The sequence below is a fragment of the Echiichthys vipera genome (assembly GCF_963691815.1).
Source record: "Echiichthys vipera genome assembly, chromosome: 5".
NCBI classification, from domain to species: Eukaryota; Metazoa; Chordata; class Actinopteri; order Perciformes; family Trachinidae; genus Echiichthys; species Echiichthys vipera.
This window is the reverse complement of record NC_139830.1, coordinates 19111004-19122798: the sequence shown is the minus strand read 5'-3', so window position 1 is coordinate 19122798 and position 11795 is coordinate 19111004. Positions and strand designations below refer to the sequence as shown.

The 11795-nt window shown below is 41.7% G+C and overlaps 1 protein-coding gene across 1 annotated transcript; it reads right to left on the bottom strand.

Moving 5' to 3' along the window:
• Nucleotides 1-1086: 1086 nt before the first annotated feature.
• p2ry1 (purinergic receptor P2Y1) lies at nt 1087-4349 on the bottom strand. The gene is made up of 2 exons (XM_083914635.1): nt 3856-4349; nt 1087-3522 (listed from the first exon to the last, which is right to left on the bottom strand). The coding sequence occupies exon 2, from the start codon at nt 3491-3493 to the stop codon at nt 2432-2434; it is 1062 nt and encodes a 353-aa protein (XP_083770761.1). The 5' UTR covers nt 3494-3522; nt 3856-4349; the 3' UTR covers nt 1087-2431.
• Nucleotides 4350-11795: the final 7446 nt, after the last annotated feature.

Genomic DNA, 11795 nt, shown 5'->3' with positions numbered 1-11795 from the left:
ACAGTGTCCTTGGGAAAAACACACAAAACTATGTTTGCAGGTCATTTTCACGCTCGACTCTTCCTTCTGTATCTTCCCAACTCTTATTCAAATAGTATTCCCCTAAAGGTGATGAAATGCAGTGAAGAAAAGTCTTTTTTTTTCTTATCCTAGATTCAGAATAAAGAGAGTAGGATGTGAGAGAAAAGAGGTGAAAGGTGGCTGAGAAGGGAGGAAGGGAGGAGATACTGGCAAGCATCCCAACCCTCTGCAAGTCAAGATTTGACACTCAGGCTCAAAGCACTGGCGTTGGCTCAAGATTTTGTTCTGGCTGAATCTAACCTTCCTTTCATCTAGTCACGTGTACACGGAACACAGAGGATATATATTCTATAAGTAAATCGTTCTAAATAAATATTCATATCCCTGTGGCCTGGCTATGCCACAGTGGTTCCTGCTGATAATAAAAAAAACAACAACCAATGACCAACAAACAGCCACCTACTCAAATAAGGTCTCAATTGCCTTCAGGCTCTCTAACACAGAGACACACAGATACACACACACACACACACACACACACACACACACTCATTTGCCAAGTCCAGCTATGCAGGTTGCACCTCAAAGCCAGGAAATCAAAAGCCGTTTGTATTCATGTGCTCTGTTTGGAGGAAGAAGGTTGGTCGGTTTCCTGTGCCCACAACACAGCGCAGCCTGGGGTCCTGGCGACAGCCTTACACCCCTGTCTGCATCAATAACCCCACACCATTGTGACAGACACAAAAGCTGTCTTATGGTAAGCCAGGAGAAAAAAGGTGCCACTCTTTATTCCTCCCTCGTCCCCTTCTCCTTCCTCTCGGCTGTGTTGAAAAATAAAGTCAACAGGAGCAAAGAGAAAGAGGAGGAGCGAGAGAACAAAACTGCACAAACGTATCCACAACCAAAAGCGTTTGTCCACTCGTAAACAGTGCACACATTTAGCTAAGGACACGTGCAGCCGGCACAAACCCATAAATGGTATAAATCACAGACTCCATTTTAAAATAATTATGTGAGTCCTATTACATTGTCACTTTTAAATATAAAAAATTTTATTGACAGATACACGTGGCCCCCAAATATCCTGTACAGGTGATTCACTTCCCTTCTTGACAATAGTCGACCACATTACAGATTTACAAAGGTATTAGTAAGGACATCAAACACCTACGTATTCCAGGGTAAAATATGCACAAGAGATCCACCATCATTTCTCCAGAGTGATTACAACCAATGCAAAAGAGAAATGGTTACCTGTCAAAACATGGACACAGTGTAGTATTTACTTTGAGGTATCTCATACAAGTCTTCAATATGTTGGAGTCACAAAGCAGGTGATTGAGTGTGTGTGTGTGTGTGTGTGTCTGTCTGTTATGCTCATTTAAAATACATGTATTTTCTATGTTGCAATAAACAGTAGCCTAGTTAGAATCTGCTGCGGTTAATCAGTGTTTCACTGTTGGTCTTTGATACTGGACTCATGCACTAAAGGTCTGGATTAGTGATTCTGACTTGAACAAAACAGCTAACAGCACAAACGAATCTGGAACGTGACAACATCCTGTACAGCACACATCCAAAAAAACAAAAAAAAAACATTCATTATAGTATTATATACACAAAAAAATACTGTAAGTTTTATCTTCTCTTTTTTTCCCTCTAAGGAACGAGTTAACATGGAGAGAGAGATTGTGGTAACAGAGCCGTGGCAGACCTTAACATCAGAGCTGTCAAAATGAAAAACTAGTTGACCACATTTCTCGCCCGACCAGTAATAGATGGAGAAAGAAACGAGGAGTGATAGGCAGCCCTCTTAGTGGAGGGTCCCTGGTCATAGTGCATTACAACATCCGCACGGCACATCCATGCAGCAATCTCAGGTTCAGTGCATTTACTTTTCCTCTAAAAGCCATGGCAGGTACACTTCCTTGACCAAAAGCTCTCACCTGCTTAATAGCTATTGATTAAGCATCAGCTTTGTTGGATGGGGAGGTGCAATCCGTTCTCAGTCCTACTTTTCCAGAACAAATTGATGAACGGGACATTATAGTTTGTAAGGAAAACCCATTTCCCCTAGCTTGCCAGATAATAATGTTAAATTTGTCTGAAGTATAAGCAACACTGACTACTCGATAAGAATAAAGAGTGATAGCTCTAACATTTAGAGTACAATATGTGTACAGGACAACACGGTACAATAGATTATCAACATCGACAGGCTGCAAGTGAGTGATGGTTATCACAGGGTTAAATGGAGTATTTATCCTACAGTTCTATAAACCATTGACCGTTGAGTTTTTAAACAGCCTTCAGTCCACACAGTGCATTTATTTATTCAGTACAGAGTCTGTCCTGGTTTCTTAAGATAAAAGAGATTCACACCCATGACTAGGCACAGATAGGTACCCTGTCACAGCCTCCGGTCCCCATTCTCCACACACTCAGCCAGGCTGTTGAGTGCCGTCTCCTCGCTCTTGGACTGAATGACATTGTCCCCCTTCCTGGAGGGCTTTTTAGTTGCCCTGGTTAGCTTCCTCCTGAAGGTATCTCCAGCCAGGAAGTAAAGAATAGGATCCACGCAACTATTGAGGCTGGCCAGCCCCCGTGTAACTTGGTAGGTGGCGTAGACGCGGTTGTTAAAATCACACATGTCGGGGCCCTGGAAGTACAGCCTGGCCCTCATGTTGAGGTTCTTCATCACGTGGAAAGGCAGGTAGGAGACGGCAAAGACGGCGAGCACGATGATAACCAGGTGGATGGATTTCTGCCTCAGGGGTGCATTGTTCATATCGTTGCAGATCAATGCTTTGACGATCATGCCGTAACAACAAAATATGATGATAAATGGGATGCAGAACCCGAACACAGTCAAAGTCATGCTGTATATAAAATAACCAGGTAACTCATCCTCAGTGGTGGTGTCATAACAAGTGGTTGCATTACGCTTCAAGCCAGTCCTGGAATAATACAGGATGGGGGACATAGCTATAATAACCACTACCCACACCAACGCACTGGTAATAACCGCATTTTTCTTCTTCAGTCTGCCGAGAGACTTGAGTGGGTGCACAACCCCGGTGTACCTGTGAACACTGATGCAGGTCAGAAACAGAATACTCCCGTAAAGATTCACGTGGAATATGAAACGCTGCAGTCGGCACAGGACATCCCCGAATATCCAGTCCGTTTTGTTGAAGTAGTAGAAGATGAGAAAGGGCAGAGAGAGGACGTAGCAGAAGTCAGCCAGAGCCAGGTTGAACATGTAGACGGAGATGCTGCTCCAGGGTCTCATGTGGCACACAAACATCCAAATGGCCAGGCTGTTGCCCACCAGCCCTGTGATGAAGACCATGATGTAAACGGTGGGCAAGTAGTAGAACTGAAAACCTGTCTTGGTGAGGGAACATCCTCTCGTGTGATTGTGGAGGTCTGTCACATTCAGCAGGGAGGTAAAGTTCAGGTCTGTGGTCATGGTGTCAGGAGCTGAGGCAGGTCCTTTTACTGCATTAGAGGAATGGACATATGAGGACACATTTCATGATCAAGCTTAAATATTTAAGTGCAAGTCTCAGGCACCAAATAAAGGGTGAAATACTATATATCAGTGAGCTGTTGCTTCATGCTATTTGGTTTCGATTTGAATGACGTTCAAAATCTGCCGTGCATGTATACACACAATCGACGTTTAAGCTCCAAACTTCATTTTGCGGAACGCCTACGTGCAATCCAACAAACACTTGCACAGAGAGAGAGAAGGAGACGGAGCAAAAGAGAGACAGAGAGCGAGAGAGAGAGAGAGAGAGGGGGGAATAATAAACGTATTACAACACTCACCGCTGAGATAGACTTGTTTTCCACATTCCTATAGCCTTCACAGTTGCAAAGATTTCAGTCAACACGCGGATGTGGCGTTACGAGCTGTCAGGTGTCTTCATTCGGCCTTCTTAACTGTGTTGGGGATTGTTCAAAAGTTGCGACATCCTTCAGATTTATTTTTTTTGGGTGCTGACACTTCAAGGGGAAAATGGGTCCGCCGTTAAGTTCGTCACGCGGGGCGACGATTTCCCACAACAGCGGACAGCGGGGACGCAACAGAGACAGCTGCAGGCTCTGGCACGAAGAGCAGGAATTGCAAGAAGGCTCCGTAAAGCGGGAGAGGAGGCTGCGCTATGGGGAGGGGAGGTGCGCAACACACACACATAATGACTGAGCAGCTTACCCGTCTCCAAACGCGCTCTTTCTGTTCCTCCCTCTATCTCATTGGACCCTTATCACATCTGAACTGCCAGCACGAGCGGGACATTGACATAGAAATATAGACACGTACGTTTAGCCAGGTTGAGTACATTTTTGTTCTGGTTATAGATGATTTAAAAATAAAATCACATCAGTCATATTTGGCATCCTCGTCTAACCAGGAGAGAATTTAACATGTAGACCATATAATTTCAGGTCTATATTGCACAAATTTACCAAATGGTAAACATGAAATAGCCCCCAACTCAGAATGAGAATAGGGATTTCAAACTGTTTGGGGGTGTGATACAGCAGTGTGGTGATAATAAAATCATATTAATCATTTAAATTGGAAGTGGGCAGAGCCATAATGGCTGATGGCATGTCATAATTATGGGTTTGTCATTGCAATTCAGATTCTGTCGTGAAATATCCCTCCACAGTGACCGTCAATCATCAGGAGCAAAAGGCAGAAGGTAAGACAGGGCAGAAGCATAAAAACAATCAATTACTGTTTTCTTCATCAAGATGATCATTTAGTGTCCCCTTCAAAGACTGAGACAGACAGATGTGTGAGCCATAGCCAAGGACAAAGCGGACTCTGGCAGAGACAGTAGACAGAGGGAGGATGGTGAAGAATAGTGAAAATATAAAATGGTAGAAAGAGGAATTTGCCAATACTGTGGCAATAATCTAATGGATCTTATAATCAGAGAGAATAAATATCCACCATAGTCTTGGTAAATATGATCCACTAGATGAGGTATAGTGTAGTTTGTAGTTTTTTTTGTGCCATGAAACTCCTTCTTCTACAAAACAGAACATGTCAGGTAAGCAATAAAAAACTGTCAACACAAAGTTGCGCAGTTACAGTTGCTCGTATAAATATGACAAATCATTTCACATGAAAAAGGAAAATTCAGTAAAAATGGAGGAACATTTGAGCACAACAATTGTGGGCGTTTAAACATTAGTAAAGGCTTGTTGAGAGTCTTTGTATTGAAAACTTGCAGCGTGACGATTCACTGTGAGTTCATAATTAGTTCAAGATATCCAACACATTGTCCATCTGCCAACACAAACACAGTGATGAATTATGCCTATTGAGGTTTATCCTTCCTGTGACGTGCAATCCCAGCAAATGTGCATCTGTTGGCACTGAGGCAAAGACTTCAGTCCAAACAGATTCCTGCAGGCCATTTTGATTGAGCAAATTCATTCCTGATACTTAGTCGACGAGCAAGTTTGACATGCGACATTGAGAGTGTAACTGCCTACTCGCTTATATGCCCGCCAAACTGCCCTGTGTGCTGTCGTATAAGACAGAAGCGAAATGGAAAGCACAGATGTAATTTTCAAAGTCTCAGGGCAGGGTGTGCTAAGTTAAGAAATGATCACTGCACCTGCCATTACATTTCCTGCCAAGGACCCTATCCTATTTGGCTCTGACCTCCATTTTCTCCCTGACAGGAACAGAGACATATTGGGCATGACTGAAAGTGCACTGTTAGATTAATTTCAGTGTGTTAAGCATCAGCATGGGCAAGGTCAGTGTACCTCAACCTGTCAGAGGAGCTTCTGCTTCATTTTTTCAACCCATTTCTTTAAAATGTCTTTATTTGTGCCTGTGATTGAAAGGAAAATTATGAACAATTATATTTTGCTATGAGGCACAATGGAGTTGATACAGACTGATAAATCAATAAGAAAATATTACAAAAATGATGCTCATGTGAACATATGTTATTACCTTTGTATGGGCTCATGTCTTACTGTGTTGTATTTATTGAATATTATCACCTGTTGCACACCCGGTAGACAGCTGTCACAAAACGCCTTAAAGAAGGTGACAAAGAGGGGAGACCAGTCAAGTTAAAAATTCATTATTTTATTAGTACTGAATAAACATAACTACTGGTATTTACAAAAGAACATAATGTGTGGCGAGTAAATGCATTAGTAGTGAGTGGAATGTATGGGTGAGTGAGTAACATTTATGTGTGAGTGTTGCAGGCAGCAAACAAAAACAAAAACAAACAAAAAGAAAATGAAAAGGCCATAGACTTGGTGGAGGCCACACAAAAAAGGCTAACGACCCTCAAGACTGCAGGAGGAAACCGGTTGGTCAAGTCAGTGCGTTTGCATGCACAGCAGTAACCTGAATATGGTCTTTCCTCGGTGAAAGTTATTGAAGTTCACCCTGTTTACATGAGCGGGGGAGATTTGGAAAATGACAGGAGTAACTTGACCTCCAGTACAGTAAGTGGCGCTCCGCTAACATAGAGCTGGTTGGAATGTGGCTTTTTCTTCCGGTTTACGTTTGTTAAAATTACAACAAATTGAAAAGTGGGGGGTAAATGACCAACTTTTTGACAGAATTACGACCTAAATGGATCTTCTTGGTAGTAATGTTTGTTTCCATTGCGAAGCCCTCTGTAGTTTAAAGGTAACACTTGTGTTGTTGTTTATTTCATTTTGTTTCGGCACTGTTGCTTCCGGATTTATTCTATTTCCGGGCCAAAAACCACTGCAGCGGAGTGGAGAGGGGGGGTTATAACCCACGGAGAATGCGCAGACGCATAATCTGATTATGATTGGGGAACGCTGTTTACATGCACAAATAGTCGTGGTACTGAAGGAGTTATCGAGGTCTGTTAATCGGGGTATGCAAACTGATTATACCCGGGGTACGGTGTTTAACCTGAACATAATCAGACTTTTAAAGTGGACACAGAAGGGAAGGGCTTGTAGTGGGAGAGTGAAGGCATACAAAATAATGCATTAAATACAATGGGCACAGATTTTTGTTTGGCATTAAACTCACAATACATTAAAAACTGTATCCTCAAGCCAGGGCTGATGGTTTGTTTCACAGAAGCCATTATTGAAACCCATTGGAAAAGGGCAGGCACTTTTAAAAAACATGAGTCACAATAAAAAAGCAGCTGGCAGGTAATTGGATGAACCATCTGTCTATCACGTCAGTCAGTCGGCAGAGGAGTGCGAACGTCTTTTCCACCGAGGAAAGCCTTCAATGCCATTTTTTGCTCTTCTTTTAATGAAGAAATACCCTCAGTCGGCTAACCCAAACCCGACCTGTCTGAAACTTGCAAAATAGAAACACAAATCCTTCTGATATAACTGCTGCTATCCCAGCATCTACACTAACCTTTTTAGGAGCCACCATTGTTGTTTTGTATGAAAAACAACAACAACACCCCCTGCCGCTCCTTCGCCCCTCAATTGCCAGTAGCTTCTCGCAGGAGGCTGAACGGCTGGTTGGCTTGGCTCAGAAAAACAAACACATTAACGTGATTAATTCTTGCATGATCTCGTAATAATCTGAATATGCACATGCGGTGCAAGGTACGCAAAAAGCAGCAAGGCAGGTGGAAATTGTGAATGAATTACACTGTGACACTAATAAAACGAGCTGAAATAGGTGAGAGGGGAGATACCAGTAGTGTATAATCCCGGCATACTTTAGATACAAATCACTGGCTGAGTTTGTTGACTTTATGACCCTTTTCGGCTACATTACATTTTAGCATTTCCAGTAATTGTCACTTGTGTGTATTTAAATAGAAAACACTGCTGCATGCTTGTACTCTGTAATAATATAAGATTTGTTGTCTCTAGTGGCCTTTTTGGCAGTAAGATGTAACTGCAGGCGAGCCTGTTCTTTCAGAGCCCTCCATCTTGTCCACGGTCAGTATGTGTTTTGACTTTTTTTTTGCTCTTTTGTAAACTTTATTGAAACACGTTCACCTCTCTACTTCCAGTCCGTCCCCTATATGTTACCCTCTTATATCCATACACACACACGTTCCTATAACACGTCTCTCCTTACTAGAAGCCTGACTCAGAAGTTGGAAGTTCACGATTTCTGACTACAAGTGAACACAGCATAACTGATCTGAGCCAGCAGACCAACCACTGTCAGCCGCGTCACTAACATTTTAATATAGGGAGGAATGTCACCACGGCAACGGATATTGGAATACTTAGCAAAAAGTCAAGTAGAAGCGTTTTCATTAGTGGGTATTATGATCAATCCCCATTGTTTTAACTCACTCTTTGATAAAATAGTAACTAGTAGAGTACAACAGTACTCTACAGTACTAGAGTACTGCTGATAACAACATTATGAATTGATAAATGTGTCCTGACTTTGACTTGCTCTGCCCACTCTGTGACAAATTTTGGCGAGTCAGGTGTTCCCAGTCAGACCCAATCTATGTCCGAAGGAGCAGTGTTGCCCTGCATCCAGGTGTGAAGTTAGATAAGGACAAAGTTGAAATTGCCTTCTCCAGCACCTTCACTTAGTATGACTTATGGATCACTGCCCTCCCGTCCAAAACATCCTAACCACCGCCTCATTTGGTCAAGTGTGTAAAAAGCAAAAATGAATGGACAGAGAAGCCTGACATTATTGCAGACACATTAAAAGAGGTCATTACTTGAGAGTTAAAGCTGAAATACTTTAGACCACATTCTTAACTTTAACAATCCCACTGGGTCCTGCTGTTTCTCATCTGCACCAGTAGATTTAGTCCCATTACCAAAAGGCTCTAAACTGAGTGGATGTAACACTGATCTCCATGTCCCAGATGTAATCATAATGACAAGTGAAAAGCACAGAAGGGGAATTCTATTTGTCTCAGGCTCTGACCTGCATTTCTTTGCAACCTGCTTCGCTGGCTCCTCTGACAACCCGATCACCATCAGAGTTGGGCCGCCTAGTAGTGATTCTTGCTTGTGTCATGCTCATTAACTGCGGCAGAACCGGGTCTCTGCGGCAACACTCAACGATGAAAATCAGACCCTAAGCTGCGTTTGCATACTTTGACCAAAATGCATCTGTCTCATTAAGAAAATCTAATTTTACAAATTGGTGGATTTGTGAAAAAATAATTCCCCTTTTTGCTGTTACAATCCTGTGTATCTCTTGAGCTCCAGCGCCCCATTTTTCTTATACTGTGTTACTCAATTAATCTGTATGTTTTTGTCCCTTCATCCATCTTTGTGTTTTTTTCTTTGTCTGCCTTTGTTGCTCAGTCTATGTATATATTTTTTTCTATTAAATTCATTGGTTTCTTTATTTTGCTTCATCCAATTCCAGGCTCATCGCATGCCCAGAAAGAGACCACCACACACAACGCAGACATGATTTTGATGGGCATCTCCGCTGCCGGTATTGATCTCTCTTATCAGCCGTCAAACAGACTAGGCTGGAAAATAATGAATTCTTCTTTTGCCTCTCTTTTTCTGTCACTCTGCATCACTCCACCCTTCAGTTTCCTTTCGCAATCTCTTTCATGTTTCTCTTGCTCTCCCTTCTATTCAACCTTCATTTCAGATGAACATCCACCGACCCTATACTCTCTTCCCTGAATAAACATCTGAAAAGGTGAGGTGACTTGAATTTAGTATGAAGGCTTTACCCACATGGGATCTATCAGTAGCCTGTATTTTGCTTGTTCTGTGTTTCCAGTCTAAACACCAATTACCACTGAGGGCCTGGGAGAGCAAAACTTTTTCCAGTAAAAGCATGTCTGATAGCCTAGAATACTTTTTCCCTGTGGGACTCTTGCTGTAATGACAATGCATGGCTCACTTGGTAACAAACTTGGCACCAAACACAGTTTGATCATAATACATAATCTGTCACAAATGTTTATAGTTGTGAGCAGTGTGCAACAGGACTTGGATCACAGTATTGACATCTTTTAATCGTGCATATTTGTAATCAAAGCATAATATGTATGATATCACATACTGTATTTCAACTTAGCCTTTAAGGCAATGTATCATCTGAAAGATTGCTGAAAATACGCTGTGTACACTTCATGAATAAACATACTATGCAGGCCTAACAGTGATGAACTGTTTAATCCACATGGATATAAACTCGTTCTACAAGTCACGTCTTTTATAAACAGGTTAGTGTACACTGTGCCACTGCATTAAAAACTATAATGATACTTATTCGTGTGGCGAGCAGTGTGTTTATTCTATAACTGATCTGATATCCCTATCATCATTCCTTTTCATTCAACTGTTTATAATCATAGGAAAGAACAGTTTACTCAAAGCTGCTATTCTTAATATTTGTATATTAACAATGGACCAAATGACTAATTTGTGTGTGAAAGGGGTCATAAAGTGTGAAGAACCCAAAGAGAATCACTTGGCACTTCCATTCCTTTTAGGTCTACAGAGCATTGTGGTTGGCTCCTCACAGGATGCTTTTTTGGATCCGAAAAAAGCCAGCCTATTACTTAAAACCTATGGATTTGTGTGATCTTGAGAGCGTGTGATCCCATGATTCTGAATGATATTGCTATATCATTCAGCTGTTGTACAAAGTACATTTTCAGTGAAAATGCTCTAAACAAACACTGTACGCTCCCTGTCCTGCATCGAACAATAGACTGACAAAGTTTGACACTACACAAACACAAACCATGTTTCCATAAATATATTACAATGAATATTTGAAGATTCACATTAGAATTCATTCATTTTCATAATGGGGTTAATGCACTAAAGGGGATATGAAAACGCCTTTGCTGAATTAGTTCTGACCTAGGGAACATTTAACTCACAAGTGATCAGCCTTTGCCGCTGTCTGCATTTTCTTAGATATTCTCATAACTTTTGCTCCAGACAACTTGAAACATGGTTGATACTAGCTGACATGAAAGAACAGCTAAAACTTGCCCAAGTTCGCCAAATTCCTGAATTTATGTGCGCCTGTTCAGACATAGAAAAAAAGACGGACCATGCGCGGACATTTAAAACAATGGCGCCAAAAGGTTCACGTTGTTGTGATGCGGAGGTGGAGTGTTTACTGCAGATTTGGTCGGATGAAAATATTCAAAAACAGTCGACAAGACGCACAAAAACTCAGAGGTCTATGGAAAGATTTGTAAACAAAGCGATGCATCGCGATGTCATCCATCAATGCGTGTGACGTCACAGTGTGAGTGCGCCCTTAGTGACTTAGACATCTTCTGCTCGGTTTGCTACAAGGCAAGGATTTGTCAGCAGCATAATAATATAATTATGAGAATCATTCAGTTGAGAGATACATTTGTACATCAGATTTCTAAAAGGTATATGGAACGTGTTGACTCCTACATTGAAAAACATTTTACTTGCACTACACCACCTTGGTTTTCAGAGCAATATACAAATATAATCATTATAAGCAACCTGGAACTTCTGGATGCTCGCTTTCTGTAACCTGACCCATAAGGGGGTAAGTATAAAGAGGGGTACAGTAAGCATTAAAAAGGGTAACCTTGACCCTATCTGAGCAAAAAGATTATTTCCTAGACAACATGTCAGCGTGTGTATATAACGCTGTGTATATACTCCCTGTCTACACATGCCATCGTCATCAGACATTTCATCTGAAATGATGTGTCCCAGTTATTTAGTTTTACAGTACACTACACAGTAGACATCACCTGCCCTGACAGATACAATTTGCTTGGCAGTTGAATGGAAACAGCTATAGTAGAGCTGCTAGA